We start from the raw sequence: 25,794 nt of genomic DNA on the forward strand, positions 1-25,794 counted from the left end.
CGGTCAATTTTGAGGTCTAACACAGACGCTGCACCACATAAAAACACCTGCTGTAGTAGGCAATTTCATCTCATATTAAAAGGGGGCGATAAGTAAGATTTTACTGCTCCACAAAATGATGATTATATATCTGCTGTCACTGACAGGGCTGTTGATCAATACCAATGACTTGACTCGTTATTTTGCTCAGCTGCTCAGCTTTCTGGCTTTCAAAACTCACTCTCTGTCCTGTACTCTGTTTTGGAATAAACTAGGCAAAAAGTGATAAAGCAGTTTTATTATTACAGTATTTAGCAAAGTGATGTATCACCTCTTTACTAACGTCTCTGTTGGATCTCTGCTCAGATGAGCCGGTTTACTCATCTCTGCTGTGAAAACGTGACTTTATTGTTTTTATCATTTACAAGCCACCTTGGATCAATAACAGAGGAGCGGTGAGTGATGACAGCTGTGCTCGAGACACGCTGATGTTGTTACAATGATTACTGGCAGCCACCAGAGGTCGATCGAGGTCAAAGGTTACCTGATGGCCCTTTCAGTCTGAAAATATCAGTGAAACCTGATAAAGCAATTGAAATGATACATCTCAAAGAATATAGTATATGGCACATCATTACTTTTGAAGACTGCTCAATCATAAAGAGCCAAATAAAATTGCAGCACCCATTTCTTGTTTAAAAGTCAAGATTCGACTTCATATGAGATGAATTTGTGAGTTAAATGGAAGGTTTTGCAGAGTGATCGCGTGCAACAGCTGCAGAACTGTGCATCATCGCTTGTCCACACAAAAATATAACAAGGACATTTTGGTGTGACATGAGGACACACAAGTGTTTCAGTGAGAGTTTTCTCCAGCACGGGAGGAGGGGTGGGGTTTTGTTCCTTGTGGTTTTCGACTGTGGCAGTAAAGCTGCAGAGAGACTTTCAAACCGGGGTTAAATGTGACACACAAGGACATTTCTTGTGTTAACTGAACCTGCAAACTCGCAGCTGCAGCAAACAGGCTGTGTGGCTCTCGCCCGTGCACCCACATGAACCTGACAACATTCTCTTGTGATGTGGAGTCGGCGAACGAGCGAGCATCACGACTCAAGGCCTCGTTCCAGCTGCACCGCCTGGTTCTGGTACACGCTTTGATTACAGAGCTGGTTTGATTGGGCAAACATTCAAGACACCAGGCTGATGTCTAAACCTTAGCAGCTCACACAGCAACGGGTTTATCATCACAAATGCAGGATACTGTACACAGCGGAGCTTTGTTCAAACCCGCAGGAGTTTATTTCAAATTTTAGTGGAGATCCCAACATTTCCAAAGATACCAAACATGTCCTGCTGAATTACAGAGAAATGTGTATAAAATGATGCACAAGACATGTAGGTATTTTTAATCTGCTGTAATGCGGCAGCCATAAAACAATGGCATTTCAAGATTTCACTCAATATGAAAGTGATGTAGCTTCAAGGAAGTGCTGCAACCAGTAATGAAATTTAAGGGGAAAACCCAAGTTTAAGAGGAAACATTTTGCAATATACAGCAATGGAATCTAGTGCAGATTGTGATGCAGAGGTGTTGATTTGTGAGGCCACAGCTTGTGGTGTTCTTTGACAAATATCCTTCTTTCGGTAAGCGTCTATTTGCAATCATACTCCTTTTTCCAAAAGTAGTCTGGGCTTTGCACAGGAGATGATGATTTTTGAGATTTTTCCTTTATCACGTTACATAATTTTGCAGTGTTTGTAACTGATGCACCAGCAGCTCAGGCAGCAACAAATCCGGCCTCTTTGTACCTGTGTATTTGGCCTTCTGTTGCCTTGAAAACTTATGAAAATGGCGATTGTCAGAGCTCTTTTAAAGCTGGCACAAACTGCTAACTGGAAGTCCACAGAATATGACTCACTTTTGTAGCTGCTTTTGCAACAGTGATCTATTTAATTCAGTGTGTCCTTTTTAATGTTGTACTGCTGATATTTCATCCACCCCCTGCTTTTCATACAGGTAAACAAATGTCTCCATGTTTTTAAGAGGCTTAGCTGCCAGATTAGAATAGTGGGAAGTCTATGTATCTTGTTAAATTTTGGTGATTGAGATTGGAATCTGGATGTTCCCTCTGTGTGTGTTTTTGTGTGTGACTAGTGGAGGCGTTGTTGCATAATGTGGGACTCTCACCAGTCTGAGCCTGGGCGTCTGGAAGGACTTCAGATGGGCGAAATAACTGTTAGAGCAGATTCAGTCGCCCTGCCTCTCCTTTGAACACAGAAGACTCAGCCTGTTACAATAAACTATCTGAAAGAATGTTTAAGAATTTAAACTTAATTCAACATAAGAATCTCACCATAATTACTTTATTTATTTATTTTTTAACTCATAATATACTGGTTTCGAAGAAAAACTTTTATATACCTCAACATGGTTCCCTCTCATATTTAAAATCTTAAAAGGCACTGAATTCATTAATCTAAATATTAGGTTTTAATTGCTATTAAAATGTCTTAAACCGATCTTTCAAAAGTCTTAAAAATGCTAAGACATGGGAAGTAGGATTTCATGAATAGTTTTAATTTTCTGGTTTTAAAAATCTCCAAATAATTGGTAATATCTATTTTAAAAATAATTGACTGATTGGTTCTCGCAGGAGCCAACAGCACTCAGGGTGGATCTACTGCTGCTAGCTCACTGTCACTATACCTTGGATGACATGGGGAAGTGCAAATTCAGTGAAAATTGCCTGGTCAACCAATATTTCATGGCATGGCTGAAACCAGTGCCAGGCCATGTATATGAGGCACAGTGTATTTTAAGTTTATGAAACTCGGCATGATGGGAATAAAGGTGGAGGGGCCCAGTAGGATTCCCAGTGGAATCCCACATGCAGTGTGATGAACACAGCTAATAAACTGCCAAGTGACCAACAACCACATGGTATTTCACACTTCCACTCTAAGTTAGTAATTTATGTTTTTTTTTTTTTTTTTTTTTTTTTTTTTTTACTTCAGCTTTGGTTATAGTAAAATTGTTCTTAAATTTCATTCTGAGTCAGCAGCATTAAAAAAAAGTCATAAAAAGTCTTAAATCTAATTTGCCCTTTGCTGTAGGAAAGAAGTGCTGTTCGCCTGACTTTAGTGACCTCACGTGTAAAGCCAGACCAGTCAGTAGAGTGCATTTTACCTTTTAAATATGAAGAATTTACAGTATCTGAGGCTGTTACCCAGAGCGGCTTCCACCGCCCGCAACAGCAGAGCACGTTGAAAGACTGAGATAAAACCCACTGGATAACCCCTGTGATATACCTGCCCTCACTGCCTTTCCTTTGAATATTTGAGCAAGGTTTTTTACGTAAGTGCTCTCTGAGGTTAGAGCCAGAGACGCTCTGTGTGTTTTGAAACTGCATCGCATTTGTTAAGCGGCTGTGAGGTTGATGGATTCTGAGTCAGACGTGAGGCGACTTTAAAAAAAAAAAAAAAAAAAAAAACAGGAGCTGAGTCAATATCAGTATAGAGTGCCTTTGAGACTTCCCAATGACACAAAAAAAAAGATGAGATTTTCCACTGAACTCCATATCCATTGTGTAAAGTAGACCTTAAGCTGTTTGAAATGCATGTTGGTCAAGCTCCTGCACCTTTTATAAATTGACTGCAAGAATAGAAAGTACAAGTGAATTACAAAATGTGTCCACCCTGTCATGGGACAATTTCTAAATAGAGTAAATATGTTCTAATCATATTGATTACAAAATGTACATTTTCAGAAAGGTATTTGGTCCCTCGTTCAGGAATATATTTTAGTTTCTGGAAAACATCTCTCAAAAATACAGAAATTATGGAAAAATATGTTTGTATATGTAAAATCTGTGAAAGTTGTACTTTCTTTTCTGAATAAACTCTATAAATAAAGGTATCTGGTCAAACTTTGAAATAATACTGTTTGGCCCTAATCTCTTCAGAGCAAAATCACACAAAAGGTTTTGATAACTTGTGAAAATAATTATTTATTCACATAAAACATGAACACGACGGGGTGGACAATGACATGACGGGGTGGACAATGTTATGGTTTTGTCAACAAATGTTTTTTGTCAAAACATGACTTTTTTCACCTACTGTATTTTGAATTGTGCACAGGTAGGCTACATTTGGAAATGACACTCAACAACAGCAAATTAAATAAATAAAACCTAGACTAGAGGAACAAACAAGATTGATATAAACAAAACAAAAACATGTTGGTCCCTAAATGTAGGCCTACCACAAAAAGTATAAACATAGGTATCCTTTCAAATGGTTTCTTTCTCTGCATATGTTTTGTCCTCCACTTGACTTCTGAAACACTGAAAAACTTATAAAACTGTTATAAAACTAGACTTGATGACGGGGTGGACAATGACAGGGTGGACGTTTCTGGCTGAAGTTTGCATTTAATGAGCACATGGTGGGCCATTAGCTAGCAACATGTATCAGTTAGGAAGGTGACTGTGTATACTTTAACAAACATATTTTGAATTTCTGAAAAGCATTTATATAGATTCATATTTTGCAATGACAGGGTGGACACATTAAGATTGAACACATTCAAGTTCAATCATAAAATGATGAAAATGTCAAAATATAAATGTTGATATGTACTCTCTCTGCATGAGCTATTCTTCACTCCATTTGTAAAAGACAAAGCAGTGGTAGTGATGTCACTGATTACAGCTGGTGGTTTCTTTTAGTGGCAGTAATCACCTAATGACAGGGTGGACAGCAAATCCAGGGACACATGCAAAACGTTTATTATTATTATTACATTAGACCATAAATGATCCAATTGACTCATTTTATTCAAGTACTTGATGAGAGCAACAAGAGCATGTAAAAGGTTTGTACATTGTATATCATTTATCTACTTATTTCACTCAGTGAAGTTAGTAGAGAGGAGTTTGGGACATGGCAAAATCACATGCATCTAATCATAGAAAATTTTTTTAAATATGAAAAACACCCTTTTAAAGATGTATCTCTGTACCAATGTGTGTTTAAATGTTTGGCCATTTATAATAAACCCTCAGAGTTTTGTTATTTTGCAAATTTTTCATGAAAAGTGAGTGATTTCTGCCTGGGACACCAAATGGTACCCTATATTGATATTGACTCAGCTGTTTGGCAGCCGTGCTACACGCCGCTGTGGATGTTCTCCTGTCAGGTGAGTCGCAGCCAAATAATTTCCGCTAATGGAGACAACTCCCACTCAGAGCCCGGCTAATGTCTAATTTGCCTTCTGCCAAGTTGTGGGTGGTAAAAACTGATTAAAATGATTCAAACTGAGTAAGCAGGCTGGGTTACAGTAGATGTGCGCCGCTCTCTCTCTCCTTTGGCAGTGTGAGCCAAAATGAAATGAGGTGATATATGATCAGAATAAAAATGAAATCTCCATTACAGAGATCCCACTCATTTTCAGCTAAGTAAATTTCAAGGCCGCAGCATGATATAGCACAGCCTCCATGAATGGCCTTTATTTATAAGATTTCCTATTGAATATGTTCCAGACTTGTTTTTATTTATTTATTTATTTTTTCTGGCTTGTTAAAACTCCAACTGGGGGCTTTCTTAATCAAGAAATGTTGTTTTTTAAAAGCTACCTGCGTCAACCAGCGCTGCCGAGCTTGACATTAAACGTCTTTTCAGCAAATTAAGCGAGTAACTTCCCTGACATTTACAAACTTTTAAATTTTTTTTTTTTTTTTTTTTTTTTTTTTTTATTAAGGAGATCGCCTTGTAACCGGAAAGTTCCAGTTTGAATTTGTCATCACCCTCAGTGTCTGCCATGGAAAAGTGCCTGCTAGTCTCGCGGATGCCGCTCAGTGTGACCGACCCTGCATTTTGAAAACCCTCTGCGGATGTATGGAAGCAGGAGAGAAATTTAATCCACTCCTCAAGAGATAAAGAGTATCACAAAAAATACATAATTCAAAGTTTAAAAAGCTACTTTTTCTAGCCCCGGGCTTGGTAGATGTCCAAGTTTTTGGGCATTCGATTTATAATTTATATCCCTTCGATTTGTATCCCTGCAAAATTAATTGGCCTGCAACCAGATGCAGCAGGAGAGGTTAGATCAGGATAAATCTGACAGCACAGATACTGACTGAGGTTAATGAGGAGGCCGATTAATGGTTTTACAAGCTTCTTAACAAGGATTAAACCGACACAGATACCAAAGTCTCCGCCAAATTACCATGCACGGCCATTCCTTGTAATTATTCACGCATACACACACACACACACACACACACACACACACACACACACCACACAGTGTACCTGCTGTGAGATGGCGTATCCAATGACAGTGTCTCCCTGAGGAATATTCCAGGTCACGGTGGCAGAGTGCGCCCTCAGCTGGGTCACCGATACGTTCACCGGGGCTGCTGGCACAGCTATTAAAACACACACACACACACACACACACACACACACACACACACACACATTTGTATAACTTGCGAGGACCTTCAGTGACTTCCTTTGTCCATTTAATCATTTATTTACAAAGAGGAAAAAAAGGTTAAAATGCCACACAAATTATTCAAAACGCTTTAGGTCCAACTCAGCAAAACTCCAAGTCTGTCCAGGGAAAAAAAGTGTTTAAAAGGAGCAGGATTCAGAAAAAATACATATTTAGAAGTCTGAAACAGGAAAAAAGATGTAGGAAACTCCCAAACTCCACAGAAAGAGCAGCTTGGATGGACACTGTGCAAATGGGTGAATAGTTGTACATTAATAATGTGATTGTGGATGCTGCCCTTGCTACACATCTACACACATACACACACACACAGAAAAACTTTCAGTACCGAACTCTAACCTTCACCGTCTCCACAGCATGCCTGGCCATAACAACTACCCTAACCTAAACCTAATCCTTAACATAAGTGTAATGGAAAAACTCCAGCACTTTGCAATGCACTTTGCCCTTGTGGGTCCATTTTGTTGTTTTCAATGTATTTTTCTCCCTTATGAAAAGACATTGGGAAAAACAAGTTCCTAATGGGTTAGAGTACATGAAATCAAACATGAAGGAAACTATATAATGCACAAAAACAGCAACAACAGCAAATATTTGCTATCACAAGTGCTATAAGTCAAAATCGCTTCAAAGGCAGAAGAGCATCAGCCTTGAGGAACATTATAACTTAGTGGATACAGCTTTGAACTTATAATAATTTGATTTTTTTGTGCATTATGCAGTTTCCCACCTGTTGTATTTTGCCTCCTCTCACAGGTAATTGGCCAGTCATAGATGACATAACGTCTCATCTTGATATTTCCAGCAGCTATAATAAAGTGTGACAGCAGAAAATGTTTCAGCGATCACATCAGTGGTAAACGTCAGGTTTTGGTGTCAGTCCCTCACAATCAAAGAGCGAGGCCCTCTCTCTACAGCCGCCATTTTGCACCGATGATCAACAGAGGAATCCAGCGTAGAAGAGAACAGAGAGCAATGTCTCCACCACAGGAGCAGCAGACCACAATGCAATGCAGCCGTAACCTGCAGCTTTTTGCCGGGCCACCATCGGTAATGTGTGAAAAATGCCCTCTGTGATGGCTTTTTTTTTTTTTTTTTTTTCATTTGAACCAGCACACCACAGCTCTGTTTTGTCTGTTCACTTTTCTCAGCTAAAAGGCCTTTCTGCACTATCACCCTACACGCTCTCTTTATCTACACGCTCACAGCAACAGCCTCCTCCTCTGGAGGCCGTCAAAAGGCATTCTGGGAAAGGTACAGTGTGAAATCACTAACTGAGGCAGAAGTTGATGAAACAGCTTAAGGGAATGGGCACACTGAAAAAGCAAATTATAATACTTCATCACTAAATGACTCCTGGAATCATGGATTGGTGATACACATTTTTTTTTAACCCTAACCTGGCTGCTTACAAAGGGACTCCACATTTATACTGCATTAATTTGAACTTGAAATCGTTAAAATGAGCTCTGAAATCAAACACAAAACAACCAAACTTGATGATCATCCAACTTGGAGTAAAAAAATGGAAATTCAGGTATAATTTCATAGCTCCGATTTCAGTTCAACCAATGTCAGAGAACACAGAGATGGCAGAAAACATCATTGTTCCATGCAGCGACAAGGAACATGCTCTTCCTATTGTGGTCGACACACTACAAGGCCTACATTGAAAACCTTTTCAATGAACTATTGTTAGAAGATATGAGGGTGGACACACAAAGAAACAGAGAGGATCTTGAATGAATGGCTGTTCAGGCATTGGGTCGGTCTGTGAACTTTTGTTATTTGCTGGGATGGGATGCAGTTGTGCTGAATTTTGATGATGTGTGGTTTGCTGTTTCCTGTTGTTTCCTGTGACTTAATGATGACCTGCACATTTTATCTCATTCCTTTTATGGGGTTGGCAGTATATTCAGACTTTAGACAAAGAAAAATCCTATAATCCTTTAATCTTGTAATCAATAAAGAAGAGCATTTGTGAGCGGAAGAGACTGCTGCAGTCTGGTCTTGGGAGTTGCTGTCCTCTCATCAATAAACGTAACTACTCTTTAATGCATGATGGGGAAAAAAATGAACTCTTTTGTTCCCAGTAAATTAAATCAATATAAGAGTGTTCATTTACTACTTAGGCAAACACTAGTGTACACACGACTGGCTTTTCTCCTGGAGGAGTTTTTTCTTCTTCTTGGCATGAACTGGTACTGAAGGGTTGGAAATTTACATGTGAGAAATTTCAAGTTTCAATTTGGAAAGAATGCAGCATGAGCTGTGATAAAAATGTGTTGCACATGTTAAAACCACGCACTCACATTTACAAATGAATACTATTCACCAGAATGAGCACTGGGATAAATAACCAATATTTTTTAATACCTGTATTATGTAATTGAACTATTATGCAATTGAACATGTATTATAGTGCTATTGAAGCACTATAATACATGTTGAGTAACATTGGGCCAAATTCTTCCTCCACAGTTATTGCTCACATTTCCTGCCCCATGCAGACAAGAGCAGATGTTCTCTACTTGTCCAAACACGAAACAGGACAACCTATCAGGAATTTCTCCACATGGAGCTCATCCTGCTGGGGGATATGTAAATCCCTGCCACTTGTCAAAATGTCATGGGCTCTAATTGGACGTCCCAGGACACATAAACAACAGCCTGCTACACAGGGGCACTCTGTCACACACACATGTGGGTTTTTCTGCTTCCACCAGTGGTCATGTGTCCTTGAGCAAGACACTGATGAGTCCAATCTGCATAAAACTGCCAGATAAATGGATAAAATGTGAGTGTATCGTCACGCAGAGGCAAAGACACACACACCAGTCACGTGGATGTGTGCAGAAGTGCAGGGACAGACACGCAGAGGGAGAGAGACACACCCCTGCCAGGCTCATATAAATTGTTCTCGAGGGCCAGGTAAAATTAATGGGAAATTTGAAGTGTTGGCAAAGAGAGTGTGACAGTCTTTATAATGCTAAATCACTGTTAAAAGCTCTGACCTCCCCTCAGAGAGACAGAGGGAGCGATAATCCCTTCTTCCTGTCCTCCCTTCGCTCCTTCAAAAGAGAAACAGCAGCAATGAAGGGAGGAAGCGAGGAAGACGTATAGCTCCACAGGCAGCAAATGGAGCCGCTTCAACTGCATGAGGAGGAAGTTAGATGTGCGTGTGTGGCCTTGCTAAATTGATTGCAGACCATTGTGGTACTTCTTTGGTGATGTTCTGGGTTGAGGGGTTTTCAAAGGTTGTTCAAATATATCTACCATGGCAGAAAGTTTTAAAGGTGGACATTATGTAGGGTGACCATATTTTCAAACCCTTCCAAACCTGGAACCTTATGCAACCGTGCACTCTTTCAGCACCACGGACAGCACCTCAGTAGACTATAATCCATTGTATAATAACAGAAGCAAACACAAAACAAGGATATCTTCGGTGAAATGTAACATATGTATAGATTGCCAGATAGCTTTTAAAAGAATATAAGATATTTATTAGTGTACACAGATGCAGGCTGCTGGCAAAATGGCTGGCTGTGACACATTCTCTGAGGTTTATAGCATCAAAAGGAGAGGTCTGATTGCTTCAACACTGAGGCCATTAGATTCAGCCAAAAAAGCAGAACATTTCTGGTATTTAATATGTGTATGTTTGATTTGAACTGCGGGTGTGAATAGTGAAAAAACTGGGACAATTTGGTAGTGAGTGTTGGAGACATTTGTTTTACAGATATTGTCAAGAACTCGGGACATCCAGATTGAAACCAGGACAATCCCGGACAAACCAGTACGTCTATCCAAAAACACCTCTTTACAACTTTCAAATTATGTTACATTTATTATACATTTAAATTATGTGCAATGCCAATCCAGTGTGTTAACAGAGCTGCCAGTAATGTGACGTAGTATAAAAGGAGCAGCAAACGCTCTCATAAGGACTCAGGTTGCGGTGGTGGATCAGTCAAACACACAGACTTTCCGATCGGCGACCTGGGATCGAGCCCCCTGCTAAGCGACAGCTAACCATATCCATATCCTTAACCATATCCTTTTCCTAACCTGAACCATAACATTTCCCTTAGCTTAACCAAGTCGTTTTGATGGCTACCATCAGCTAACAAGCTAATATTCACTACCAAGCTAATGTTGGCAAATGCACACAAAGCCTCTCTGGTGACGCAATGACAGTTCAAGGTGTTGCGAGGTGTCTGGATGAATCTGCTCTCCACAGAGGCTAATGGGGAAGAAGTGGCATAAGACCTGCATGCAAAATTGGACTTTAGCATACACACTGCTATGCAAGCACTTTGAACTTTAAAAATTAATTGGCCACTAACTCAGCCATTCTTAGCTACTTTCAAACGAAGTACAGGCAAGCCAAAGATCCTTTGGGCCTGTAGTTCATGAGAGGACCATTTCTGAAGGTTTGTTAAATTGAATAAGACATAAAAAGAGAGAGAGAAAAAAGACAGAAACAGAGGGAATTCCTTCTGTCCTTCCTTCCTTCCTTCCTTCCTTCTCCCTTTAGGAGAAAAATGAAGATAGGAAACAGACAAAGCTGCTGCAGAAAAGAAAGAGGTAATCCTTTCCTCCTTTTTTTTTTCCTTGTCTGCTTCAGAGGGAAAACATTCGCAGTCAGAAGAAAGAGCTGACAGCAGAGAGGAGCAGAATAAAAGCAGGCGTCCTTCAATTACTTTCCCCTTCATGATGATACAGTATTTAATGGGATCAATAACTTTTTATTGCGTGTCAGGAACTATTGATGAGTTACATTCGTCCAATCTAACTTCTTCTTTGGTAGGGGATAAGAATAGCTCTTCATATGTCCCATCATTTTACTGGCTCCAGAAACCAATTAATATATGCCTGGGAGTGTGGGTTTCCTTGTGTGTGTATGTGTGTGTGTGTGTGTGTGTGTGTGTGGTTCAGAAACATCATCACACGTGAACAGGAGCCTGCATATCAGCCAATAAAGGGCATCAAACCTACAAAAAAGACAATAAATAGTTGGGACAGTATTAAAAAAGAGAAAAGTGTAAAATTAAAATGCTATCTTTAATTTTTATTTCTTTTATACCATCGTAAATTCTTTATGTCATATTTTTAGGCTTGATGTGCCGAGTCCTTGTGATGATGATTCCTTCTGATCAATTCATGAATCACTAGTGCCTCAGTCGACACCAATGCAGTGTTAATCATATTTATTCATAAATTCACGAGTGTGAAGTGTGTGTCCACGAACGAAACACGTGCCAGTGCGCTGGAGAAGCAATCGCAAAGAGAAATTAAAGTGGTATCACCTCTTCCTCCCTGACAAAACAAAAGAAAACGTCTAATTTCCAGCCTGTGGCAGGGCTGGCAGCTCCCTTTGCATCCGCTGATAATCGCTCTCCAAATATTTAGTGACAGGCCTCTATTAAAAATTCAGAGAAAATTTCAGCCCGGCGCTTGAATCGAAAGGATCCAGTCAGGCTCTATTGAGAGTGACGATGAACGTCGAGCTCTATTTCAGGAGATTCCAGCTCATTATGCGAGCCGGCCCTCCTCCCGGCTCCCTGCAGCGCGCGGCAGCCTGCCTGCCAAAGCTGCTGAGGAAAATCCACCCCCAGATACTCTCACCCTGCTGTAATCTGTGATGTTCAACGTATTGCAGTGGTTATTCTGTGATGACCTCTTTTGGTGTAGCCCCTTTTCCCTCAACTTGCTTTGTCTGCTTTCCTACACTTCCCACAATGCCTTTTGACAGGCGCCAACAGGTGTGAACTTGTTGCTTTCAGCCGTGAATTACACATGTCGGCGGAGAGAGGGATGGTGATAATGAGAGTAAGAATGAGACAGCGAGTTTTTCCAGGGGAGAAAAAGTGAGAGCTTTGGCACTTTACACTCAACTTCACCCTGTCTTCCTGCTGTAATCCCTCTCAAGAAGACATTTAGCGTCATTTTGAGTCTTAAATTTTTGCCTTGGGATGAGCTAATCCCACTTGTCTCCAACACTAATCAACTTGTTTCCGGAATTTTCTTGAATCAGGTGTCATTTTCTCGATCCTAGTGGGCAGATCCACCTTATTCTACCTTGTTTCAACAGATTTATACTTAAAAAATCCTGAAACAAGTGAAACTGTATTGGAAACATGTAGGAGATTTTTTTAACACTGAAGATGAGACTAAATGACTTGTTACAATAGAGATTTTTGCAGCGCTTGACCAGAAAACCATTGGCAAGTCCCAGGCTAAAGTCAACTTTTGACGTTCTCCCTGTATGACTGTTGAACGTCGGTGCAAGATGGCGGCCCTAGAAAAAGGGCCTTGCTCTTTGATTGCTAGGGACCGATGCCGCAACATCGTGCTTATCATAGCTGTTTTAAATTTCTACTATTCAACTCCATTTTTCCTGTGGGGAATATCCCAGCATGGCATCACGTTATCTGCTTTTGCCCAGTTATCCACAGGAAAACGGAATAATAGAGAAACCGCAATGTGCATCACCAAAAGCTTTTTTATATAGTCTTTTAAGGTCATTTTTGCTTTTCACTGGGACAAGAAAATGTAGACACAGTCAAATGCAAAGATATGGAAATACAAAAACACACACTCACATTCACCCTCCACATCAAACACACACAGCAGCTCCCATCCTCCACCGCAGCACACACCTACACTCATAATCCACAGAGAAAATATATTCAAAACTGCGTTGCTTGTCTCTGGCACGCTACGGCTGCTAAATCCCAGCCCCTTTCATCTGCAAGGGGCTGGGTGGAGTGCGCACACAGTGAGAATACTTCTGCAATTTCATTATCCACACCGGGAGAGAGAGAGGGAAAGAGGGGATGAGAGGGGGAGAGAGACTTGGATAGAGCCTGAGAGACAAGGAAAGTGATAGAGGAAGAGGCGAGAGATAAGAGAAGAAGCGAGGCGAGCGGGTTGAAGGCGAAGAAGCGGAGACAAAGGAGGATGAGAGAAGACAGGAATATGGCAGAGCGATACAGAGGAGAGCGAGGGATGAGTGAGTCAGAGCAGAAAAATGATAGAGAGACAGAGATGAGTCCGAGAAGAGAGCAATTATCTCGGGCGGTTATCAAGAGACGGCGAGCAGATTTCGGGGGCTTTTGGCGTGGCGAGGCGACGCGGGGGCAAAGTGAGATGGATGGAGGGAGACAGAGGGAGAAGATCAATGAAGGAGGGAGTGGTAAAAAAAAAGAAAAGAGAGCGAGATGGATGAAAGACGGTGGAGGAAAAATGGAGGAGGTGAAGGAGGGGGAGGAGAGAACGTGGGTATTGATTAAATAATGAAATACAGCAGTTCAGATAGATTGAAGAGCATGTGGGAACCCGTGCACACACACACACACACACACACACACACACATGCATGTTCCTCTCGTGTCCTTGTTGGTCCTTCATGTTGTACCGCCTGTCTGTCCAAATTATTAATTCATTATGTTTATGATCTCCCTGTCCTCTGCCCCTAAAATTATGTTTATCCTCAGCTCAGTCACCTGGAAAAAAAATTGTTGGCATTTTCTGCTCCTGCAAACCACAGATACATTTGAATACCTTTCCAGGCTTCATGACGTAGTTTAAAGTGAGTGAGTGTCAGCAGGTAGGCGGGGTGGGGGATGGCTCAATCAGCAGGACTTTGCCTCTGCAGACTGAGGTTTGGGTTCGGTTCGTTTTTAGCCAGCTTACACTAACAAACGATAACTAAGGCTTTGTAACATTAACCATGACCTTTCCCTAACCTTCACCACAATAACAACCCTTTTCCTTACCTTAACCATGATAACAACCCTTTTCCTTACCTTAACCATGATGACGAACCTTTTCCTTACCTTAACCACAATAACAACCCTTTTCCTTACCTTAACCACAATAACAACCCTTTTCCTTACCTTAACCACGATGACAAACGTTTTCCTTACCTTAACCACAATAACAACCCATTTCCTTACCTTAACCATGATAACAACCCTTTTCCTCACCTTAACCATGATGACGAACCTTTTCCTTACCTTAACCATGATGATGAACCTTTTCCTTACCTTAACCACAATAACAACCCTTTTCCTTACCTTAACCAAAGTAACAACCCTTTTTCTAACCTTAAGTATAACAACCCTTTTCCTTACCTTAACCATCATGATTAACCTTTTCCTTACCTTAACCATGATAATAAACCTTTTCTTTACCTTAACCACAATAACAACCCTTTTCCTAACCTGAACCATCATAATTAACCTTTTCCTTACCTTAACCATGATGACAAACCATTTCCTTACCTTAACCATGATAACAACCCTTTTCTTACCTTAACCACAATAACAACCATTTTCCTAACCTTAACCATGATGACAAACCATTTCCTTACCTTAACCATGATAAAACCCTTTTCCTAACCTTAACCAAGTGGTTTTAGAAGTGGTGGCTAAAGAAGCTGCCGGAGCAAACAAAAGTGGCTAAAATAGCAATTGAGCTACCGTTAGCCAGTGTTTTCATACGCACAAACATCAGCAGTCACATGACATCGCCAGGCTTGCTTATTCATTCTTCACTTGCCCAACCTGAGCACCCTGAGGTTAAAAATGAAGTCAAAAAAGCTACAAACAAAGTTGAACTGTTGAAAAAAAAACAAAAAAAAACTCTGTGTTGTCACCAGTGCACATGTTGCTGAGGACTCATACACAATAACTTATATTTTCCCATTTATCCCTCATGCAGTCTATGCATCCAGACAGTTTCTGTGTGATCTGGCGAGGTTTCCATTCTGTCTGCCTTCATTTTGATACAATGGGACTGGATGGGGTTTTGTGGATCTCAAACCCAACTCAATTACTCAGGAAAAACTCAACAGCAACAGCAGCTCTTTCCAACAATGACAGTTATTCAGCATAACACACAGCACTTTTGTCAGGGACTATTTACTTTATTGGAAAATTGTATCTCTCTGCCCTCAATAAGTGCAAATTAGAGGCGGATAGATACAGTTTGCCAGTGTTCTTTGGTCGCCTGCCATAGGGGACAGTGGGAAAATATTTTTATTTGTGTTGTGGGTGATCTGTTCCTGTAGGCCTGTCAATCCCAGGAGCCTGTGGGTGGGCTTGTATTTTTAACCTTCTGAACAATATTTACTTCATTGATTAATTGATTGGGGTGGTGTGGGGGGGGAGTTTTTGGCAATGTTCTTGTGATTTTTTTCACTTTTCTCGTATATTTATTTATTTTGTGGTAATTGTATGGTAGTAGGTAGTTTTCTTGTGATTTTTAGGGTAACTTTTTTTTTTCTTTGTTATTTTTGGGTCATTTGTTGCTCATTTGCTTAACTCACCCTCTTTGCCACGATTTTGAAGGAAATCAAGTGAATTTGCTGAAGTTTCAGAAGGTTCACCCAATGTCCTGACCTAACCTAATGCTAATTCAAATTCTAGCACTAAACCCAAGGTTTAATCCTAAATTGACCCCCTAAAGAAGTGAGGAATGTTCTTACTTTGGAGGATTTGCCTCCATCCTTGTGAGGACAAGTGTGGACACGCACACACACACACACACACACACACACACACACACACACAGACTTTGGACAGAAACCTCCACCAAATTGCATTGCTGTCAAATCCAAGGCTGTTTTTTCCCCGCCAGCAGCTTGTGGCAACACTGTCACGGCGATGTCTCCACCAGCGACAAAAACAAAAACACACCTCATGACAGGCATTGTTTACATTTGCTTTCCAGTGAAGTGTGTGTACAACAGAGTGGAGTGGAGCGCAGTGGAGTAGTTTGGTGACGTACAGCCCGCCTCAGTCTGCCAACCGTAAATCACAGGGAAGTAACGGTTTGCTGATAGACACAGACAGCCTAATCTGGCTAATGGCTGGGCACCACTCCCTGTGATGGATGGCTGTCTGTGCATGTGTGAGTGTGTGTGTGTGTGTGTACTTCTTGGATAACAAGGTTGCTTTTGTTGTTGTTTGTGCATGCTGATTATGGAAGAAATTCTGCATTATGATTTTTATAGGATTACTTTTGTATAGATTTCTGTGATGCAACAGTTGACTTGCCAATGTTTTTTCAATAAATAAAATAAAACACTGCACAATGTAATATAATAATATAACAATATAATCTTAGCAAGTGGTTTAGCAAGTTGTTTAGTCTTATATTCAGTGTTTTTCTCAAAACAAGGGGGAAAAAAGCTCTGCCAGGATGAGATAATCCCTTATTTCCGATACAGTTCACTTGTTTCAGGAATTATTTTTCTGGGAACAACTATAAATATGTTGAAACAAGGCAGATGAAAGCAGATCAGCCCTCTAGGAAAAGAAAATGACACTTGATTCAAGAAAACTGATGGAAACAAGTGGGATTATCTCATCAAACTGGCAGATTTTTTTACCTCGTTTGAAGAAAAACAAGAAAAAAAGATTTTAACACTTGAAAATGAGACTGAATGACTTAAGATAGACTTACTGCAGCATAAAGCGCAAATCATTACAAAATATTATTATGAGCAAAAGGGTGATGGACACATTTTTCCATGTTAAAGGTTTGAGTGATGAAGTTGAAGTAGCTGCTTCCATTGAAAATGGAATAGCAGCTCTAAGAAAACCAAGCTTTCCAGATGACTTGTTAAGATGTTTTTTTCCCAGTGCAACAACATTTTTCACTCCAACCCAAACAGCAGGAGCGAAGTAGCCATTTTGTTTCACCCTGAGGCAGCCATCAAACTTGGGCATCAATGTCAAACTCCACTGAACTGCTGAGGCAAACAGTGATGCCGGTGATGCTGCACTCTCTAACTCTGCAATACGCATCACAGGCAGACAGGAGAGAGAGAAAAGTGAAAATGCACGCTTAGAATTGGAAGATTGCTGGTTCAAAAACCCCCAGATTGACTTCTGGGAAAATCTATGAGAGCAAAGAATGAATAGCGCCTCTCGTCTCCTTCAAGCCCTGAAAAAAAAAAAAAAAAAAAAAAAAACGTGTCTGGAAAAATAAAGGTGAAAAAAGAAGCACAGACCCAGCTTCTTTTTAATTACGACCTCCTGTGTCCGTTGTTGGTGCTTGACTTGACATTTTCTATAACCCCCAGTGAAAACTCAGCCAAGGTTTTCAAAAATAAAAAAAAAAAAAAAAACATGTTTTTTTTTTTTTTTTTTTTTTTTTTCTCAGTCCCTAATAAAGCTGGCTTGACTTGTCAGATACAAGACACAGGGAACACAACCACAGCCAGAGTCTAACCACATTTAATTAACTGTCTGACTTTCTAACTGTCTGCCAACACTGCGCTGTCAGGTTTGAAAGCATATTTGTCTTAACAGGTGGAAAGGTCTGCCAAAGGAGTGATATTATTCAGTTTGGATCCAACACAATTCAATTTGCTTCAAAAATTATCTCGAGGAGCGTCACTTTCTTGATACTGTTGGAATGAGCCACAGGATTTCACAGCACACTATTGTCACTCGTTTCTAGGAAATTACTGAGACAAAAAAAAGTAACACTGCATCTTATTTCACACTTTTGACAGCTCTCTTTCGCTTGTGTAGGTTAAATTTGAGACTAAAAGGCTCCTTAAATTAACATTTTTTTGCAGTGCGTGATCAAGTATCAAGATACAAGATGCAATACCATTCCCTGTCCCTGGGGAAATTTATGTTGCGGCGTGCCGGTGCAGAAAACAGTTTGCCTCACACATTATAATTCAAAACATTCACCACTTCACCGGGTGCCTTTTACAGTTTACATTCATTTATATTCAGAGTTTGCGAGACTTAAAGAATTTTGAATTTGCCCTCAAGTGATGCCAAAAGGGGAATTGGATGGTATTGAATCTGTGGGTAGCTCTGCTCAGTGAAACGAGGCACGTGTAGAAGAATTAAATAACGATCTGAGTGTGTGACTGATGAACTGGTGGGAAAGTATTGTTCCAAAGTTCATGTGGTGTCTTATGCACTCAGTGTAATGAAAGGGGCTTTATAGGAACTCAAAGCAAAATGTAAACTTAAATCAATTCGAGGTTTTCATTCCAAAGCGCTGCTAATCCATTTTCGGTGAAAGCTGCTGCCTCAAATTCATCACTCAGTATTTCATAAGCCACTATGATTATGTCTCCTAAAGCTATTCTGTTTGCCTTAATCTGTTAATCACCCAATTATAAAAAATAATATGTTGTAATGATCTCCAACATAAGACATTCAGTCTCATATTCAGTGTTAAAATCTTGTTTTTCTTCAAATGAGGTAAAAAAAAGCAATCTGTGGGATGATATAATCCCACTTGTTTCTAATGCTGATCAACTTGTTTCTATAATTTTCTTGAATCAAGTGTCATTTTATTGATCATAGTGGGCTGATCTGCCTTATTCTGCCTTGTTTCAACATATTTATAATTATTCCCAGAAAAAAAAAAAATGAAATCGCATTAAGAAACAATTGAGATTATCTCATCCCACTACCTCTTTTTAAGAAAAACACAATTCAAAGACTCAATATGACAGTTAATGGCTTGTTTTTGGCAATGGGCTGCGATCAAACAATTACATTCAGGAGAAAATCTTTTTTATGAATAAAGCCCTCCAGTTATTCCCTTGCAGCAGCAAAGAACTGTGATTCACTGTGGCTGAAAAGCCCGTCTAAGGATGAGGATGAGTTTGCGTCATGACAGACGAAGGAGAAGGCCATGCCTCAGATATCATGCATGTTTCACTGGCTAAATCAATATGTGGAGCCTCATAAAGGTTGCTTAGCAGTGTTTGGCTGTTCTACAAAGACAGTGAATGTTGTTTAATGTTTTAGTTTGGTGGCTTTGCATAAAATACAATGTGAAAAAGCTGCGAGCATGGAGGCAGTGGAGGCTGACCGATGTTATTGGCATGAGTTGAAATACTGACATAAGTTTTGATGATTTAAAGTGCCTGTACATTTCTGCTACAGCTAATTAAACAGCAAAGAGAGAGATAGAGAGAGAGAGAGAGAGAGAGAGAGAGAGAGAGACAGAGAGAGAGACAGAGAGAGAGAGACTTCTTGGAAACCCAAATCCCCTGATAGTCATTCAATTAAGGCAATGACAGTTTTATGACAGCTTTTGTCTCTTTGAAATATCACACTTCAGGCATAACGCAGTGCAGTCATGTTGCAACAACAAACAAAATTTAAAAAAAACATATACATATGTCAGCAAAATGCACAATGTCATGTGCTTTGGATCATGTAAACAGGGCCTATTTTATCTTAGATTATTTATTTTGAAGTTTATTTCATCAGGGACCATATAGAACATACATTAAACTCAAAAAGCAAAGAAGCTTTTGTACCAGATTTAGCTACGTAACTGATTTTCAACAATACATAAATTTAGAATCATAGAGCCAGTGTGTAAGAGAAAAAAGGCCAATACTGATTGGTGGATATGATTTGATTGTCTCGGTATGGTTTGTGTAAATGAACCAATAACTGTTGGCTTTGACATTTTGTACATTTTTAATCTGCTTCGGCAATATTGTTATAAAGCTGGATAGGAGGGACAGAGAGAGAGAGAGAGAGAGAGAGAGAGAGAGAGAGATGCACAAGAAACATCTGAAAATGCAGAATTTGGTTATTTTGGCAGATTAACTGGCTGATATTTAGTCTTTGTTCCCGATGTCAATTGCATTTTTGTATCTGTTGACTTTGCTTTGGCAATAGGTACATTTGCATTATTTGTCAATAAATCATCATTGAACTGACAGAGAGAAACACAGAGAGAGGGGCTATCCTATTTTACAACACTTCAGTATCTCTAATGTTCTCCATATTTATATTTATCTCAATCTCACACCTCATAATTATTGATGACTACCAAAGCTTTGGCAGTATACGCTTAATTGCACTTCATGCCAGTAAAGAACTGAGTGGAAGTCAATTGAGACAGAGAGATGTAGAAGCAGAGAGAGAGAGAGAGAGAGAGAGAGACTTACTTCCTCCAGCCATCATTGGTGTTTGCCAGCAGGCCAGCAGGAGCAGCAGGAGGTCCAGGTGGAGAGAGGTGGTCATGACCCTCTCTCTCTTCCTCACTCTCTCTCTCTCTTTCTGTCCGTTCACAGTTTCCTGGGGCACACAGCTCACTTCTCTCCTGACAGCCTGGGAAACGTCTCCCTTGCTTTACTGGAACTTTCTGCTAAACGACAAAACATGCTGGATGCTCTGCACAGACCCCCCCACGGTCACCGCCGTCTCCACGCCATCCTGCACATTCTTCTCGCTTCTTCCTCTTAGCGGAGGCCTGGATGAAGATAAATAAATAAATAAATAAAAATATATCACACAGAATGTCGTTCTGCCTCCACGTTTGAGGCAAAAGTCAAATATGTGGAACAGAAATCCCCTGTGAGCCTTCAATCCTCAGCGTCAAAAAATAAAGCCTGGCGCTGGTTTATTCCCAACTTGCGCAAAGTGGGTCAGCAGAAATAGGTATGCAGTCAAAATTAAAAATATGCAGAATGCATATGGTATTCAGTCGTCATGACCTCACTTCTCAGTGCTGGGTTTCAGGCGGTAGAGCTGCTGTTCTTTCCCTCCGCCTGGGTGTCAAGCACGCAGCAGAGGCAGTGTTTCCCCCAGCCTGGAGAAGCTAACAGGTAGTTCAGCCCTCCCTACCAGTTGTAAGCATCTCGACCAGTTTCCATTTGTGTCGATTTTGCGTCAAATATCAATAGAGTTGTGCATTAACTTGCCCCCCCTCCCCGGCAGGTAAGATCCGTACCTTGCAGCGAAGGTCGCCGGAGTTTCAGCACCGCGGACAGCGCTCAGGCAGCTTGCCTGTCATTCCCGGGAAGAAGATGAAGAAAAGATCTTGTTTAATAATTTAAAGGGGGGAAAGAAGGAGGAGAAGAGGTTGATCTTGGGTGGTAAACATCCGACGTTTTACAGGAGGAAGAGCCAAACAAAAAAAAAAGAAAAAAAGAAAAAAGAAAAACAACAGGCAGAGCCACGGGAGAGCGCAAAGGTGGGCTGCCTCATCTGGAGGGCAGCATGCTGGTTTAATCTGGCAGATTATGGGAAGACTGGAGGATCAGATCAGAAAACGCCTCTGCGGGAGCCGCGGTTTCCTCCGACATCCACACAAACAGCCCCGGGTACATCTTTCAGCGCCGAGACTGACGTGAAAAATCATGTCACTACAGAGAGGCTGGAGGAGGAGGAGGAGGAGGAAGAGGAAGGGGGCAGGGGGCTGGGGGCTGGGGGGGCGGTGATGATGATTTGCGTATTTCATTTCTCTGAATTACCAGCGACCATGGCCGCAGTTTTATTTTTATGTAATCAGATTACACATTCCTATGCATGCAATTACAAAAAGAACTGCAGTAATCCTGTGGCAGCCAAAACATTGATGACTACCACACAAATATGACATCATAATCCTATCTACAGAATATGAATAAACTCACAGACACCATGTAGATTAAAAACTGCCACAAGGTGCAATAAAATCACTTTAAACACGCACTAATATAGAGACACTACAAGTCTACAAGTATTATAGGAATATTATAGTGATACCACAGGGATAAAAAATACCATTATGTATAATAAGATCTCTATAAACTTCCCATTGAATGCCATAGAGACCTATAGTAATATTATAGGAATATTACAGTAGTCTTCAGTAAGGTCAGTAAGGACTACCAGACACACTATAGCTCCCTAAAGTAATATAGCTATCTGACCTTACTCTTATGAAGAATCTGGCAACCAGGCAGCACTGATGTCCAGTGTTCTTGTCTTTCTTTTAGCTCAATAAAATCAAAGTCAACATTTACACCCAGAAACAAACGGTTCTTTACCACCTATTTTTATTCTAGACCAAGAGGATGGTGACCAACTGTGTTGAAAACTGAGCAGAAGATGGCAGGGTGGCATAGTTTACTGTCAGTCTGATATTTAGGGGGTGCATCGTCTACCAGTTATTTTTGACAGATGAGGGTTGTTGTTGCTAAAGTTGAAGTGGTAATTCTTTCCGATACTTGTTACCAGGAAGGTGACCTCTGGAACTTGCTGTGACACAATATGCAGCCTTTTTTTTCTCCAGCTGGCTGCCCATGAAAAAAGGGTCACCCAGATTCCCACAGCTTAGGGGCCCATTAAAAAACTTTCCTGACACGAGATCCCAGTTCATAAATAGACATGCAGGGCTAAACCAGGTTCCTGTGATTCCAAATAAACACAAACATAAAGTCAAACAGCAGCAGGTCACAGCCATAAAATATAATAGTAATGGTGATTCACATTTTCTATTAGCTACCAAGCCTGCAAGTGCAAATCAAGATAAAAGTTTTGATATATTGCTGCCTGTCATTTTTACTGCTACTTTTCAGAATGCATTTGTAACACATCATTAACTTAAGCAAAAGATTTGGTAGACGACATCTCTTCTATTTTTACTTTTTGAGGTTTTACTTTTGCTTCTCCCTTTTAGTAAATCATAGTTTCATTTCTTACCGTCATTCAAGGTCATGTAGTTATTGAAAAACAGTTTAGGATGGAAATACACAGGTTTTTGTTTGAGGTGTTGGTACCAATGCCCTGGAATAAAACTGTTTTGCAAGGCATTTGGAAAAGACGCATCCTGAAAGCTGTACTTTTTATGTTTAAAAAACAAAAATGAAATTCATGTCCAAAAATTCCTGATCCCAAATTGAGCTCCTAATGAAGACCGTCCCTTCACCACTAACTGAGACACTGCAGATTCACACAGTTTACGCAAATTATACTCCAATGTTGGGTATGAACAGTGGCAGGAAATCTCCACACATCAAAAATGACAAACTGAACTCGAGCAATGAGCAAAACTGCACTCAACAGCAAAGGATGGACTCATCAATGGAAACTGAACCTCTACACATGTCCCTCCAGATGCTACGAAGAAGACATTTCAAGCAGTGCATGGTTTATTCAGTCAATGCCACATTATGTCTGGGTGATGAAGTCCTTCAAACTTTGATCAATTCACACAATTGCCTCTTGCTGCCACACGGGGCCACCAAAGGGCAAATTTGCTTTGTGCAGCTTTAAACTGAAAAGTCAGCTTCTCCTCTTGAGTGTGAGCTGAATGTACAAGTGTTGCACAAAAACAGCTGATGAAAGGTTAGAGGTAACAAACATTATAACCTGGAAAACAGATTAAGTTTGTTTTAAGATGTAGGGGAGGTAATATCATATTATATGACACTGAAACAACAATTGCAATGACAAGTGTGGCCAGTTAAAAACACAATCAATTTCTCTCCATTGCAGTGTTGTCAGGCTTTAATGACATCTACTGCACTTCAAATGAGCTACACCAAAGCAGCTTTGCAGCTATGCCAAAACATAATGGGGACCCGGCTCGATGCAAATGGACCCGTGGTGCTCAGGCCAAATTGAGCTGAATTTCTCACTTATTAACAGCAATGAATAATCCCACAGTTATTACAGCTGTAGCTCTTGTACGAGTCACATTTTACTGCATGTTTGCTGAACCGCACTCACTCTCCATACTCCATCTCTGAGAGGAATTCTTAGGAAAAACACAACAACAACAAGTTTCGCTGTCTTCTTCTGTTGCACTATGCTAATATGGCCCTGCTGCGTAATGTCCTTGAAAAAAAGTGCTGAAGTATTAATGCAGATGCAGGATAAATAGATGATGGGAACTTCAGTGGTTATCTCCAGAGAATGCTGAGGCTTTCTGGGCTTGCCAAGCAGACGTCTCTGCAGATCATTTTGCAGGTCTGCATGGAGTCAGGCTCGAATATTTATGCTTTAGGCATCAATCAATGAAACAACTTTACTATTTAACCTTTTTACAGAACTACATTTGGGGCATGAATAACTGAAACCGATGCTGAGGAATTTTTCATTAAAGACTTTATGATTTTTCAGGCTGCATGCAGCTTCTAATGAGCACTGAGACTTTTCTAACTAATTATGTAATATGGTATGTAATTAGCCTACTTGAGTATGCATTCCATTTTTGCACATTTTTGTAATGTTTATGTTCAAATAATGTGACATGAAGTCCTAATGTGCACCCTTTTTCAAGGAAGATGAAAAGGAAATTTCTGCTGCATATTTTGGATTTCCAGCATTATGACTGTTCATTTACCTGCACGCGTGATCACAGATGAAATTTAATTTCCTCTCGAGCTGCTACTACCATGGCATCCCGAGGAAGGGCATGTAGCAGAAACATGCTGAGGTGCAAATTAACACTTTCATTTGCATGAGGAAAAAGTGCATTTTTCATTTCCCCCTTTCATTTGTCACGGAATCTCTGTGTACCAGCTCTGTCCAGCAAGGGGAGCCAGCGACCCGCAGAAGATGATTTGTCCCATGGCGCTGCTGATAACATGAGTCAACCAACTTCAGAACATGTCTTCCTCCAGCAGAGCACACGTCTCAAATGCAGACACAGTGGGTGTAGGCCTGTGAGATTTATTAACGTCATATCACACTTTCTAGATATGTGACTGGTACATTTGTCAACAATTGAGCCCTAGAAAAGCAAGATTTAAAAAGGACTCGGTATAGAAGGAACTGAATCCCACAGCCTGCACCGTGTTGCCTCGGGAATGTTAACTGCATTCGGCTGAGGACAAACAATTTCATGCCCCGACCATTTCTACGTTTGGATAACAGCAAGATGCACCAAAAAGGAAAACACACACATATAGAGCATGCATGCAACACGCCTGATCTGAATGAAAGAAATGACAAATGGCATTCACTCAGGGCATAAATTCACAGTTTACCAGACAAGACGATTACAAAATAACAACCCGAGGCTCTCTCTCTCTCTCTTTCTCTCTCTCTCTCTTTCTCTCTCTCTGCGGGCTCGTGTCAGCGGGTTAAAACATCTAAGTGGGCGTATTCCAGAACCACCTTCGCTATTTCTGCAGCATTAAAAATAGAAATGACTAAAAATGGCAGGATGTAGGACAACTTTGCCTCGGTGCGATGCAAAAATCATTAGCAAGCCGTGGCTGGTTGTGGTTTCCCACCTTGTTTGTGATGTTGTGACTTGAGCTGACCTGTGACTTCACCTTTGACCCCCACCCTCTTCACACATACGCCCGCCCCCTCAGCTACACAGCACGGCTTTGACTCAGCTCTGTCAGATCTTTCATAAAGCAGAAACATCAGTTAAATAAGCGTGGGTTTATTCAAAGATGACACTGGCTTGTGTGCAGTTTTCTTGATTGATTTGCAGTTCTTGTCTTTTAAAAAAATCCATTAATTTTGTCTGCAGGCGGTTGCACATCATCTACAATTACC

The 25,794-nt window shown here is 40.5% G+C and overlaps 1 protein-coding gene across 1 annotated transcript in view; it reads right to left on the minus strand.

The window, feature by feature from the left end:
- LOC115373129 (fibronectin type III domain-containing protein 4-like) overlaps positions 1-20,984 on the minus strand; it is a 33,086-nt gene extending 12,102 nt beyond the window's left edge. Inside the window, exons 1-2 of the mRNA XM_030071402.1 lie at positions 20,460-20,984; positions 6,295-6,410 (exon numbers count right to left, since the gene is read on the minus strand). Of these exons, the coding sequence (XP_029927262.1) occupies positions 6,295-6,410; positions 20,460-20,535 (192 nt within the window). The 5' untranslated portion in view covers positions 20,536-20,984. The remainder of the gene's footprint in view (positions 1-6,294; positions 6,411-20,459) is intronic.
- Positions 20,985-25,794: the final 4,810 nt, after the last annotated feature.

Source organism: Myripristis murdjan, chromosome 2 (assembly GCF_902150065.1).
Source record: "Myripristis murdjan chromosome 2, fMyrMur1.1, whole genome shotgun sequence".
Taxonomy (NCBI): domain Eukaryota; kingdom Metazoa; phylum Chordata; class Actinopteri; order Holocentriformes; family Holocentridae; genus Myripristis; species Myripristis murdjan.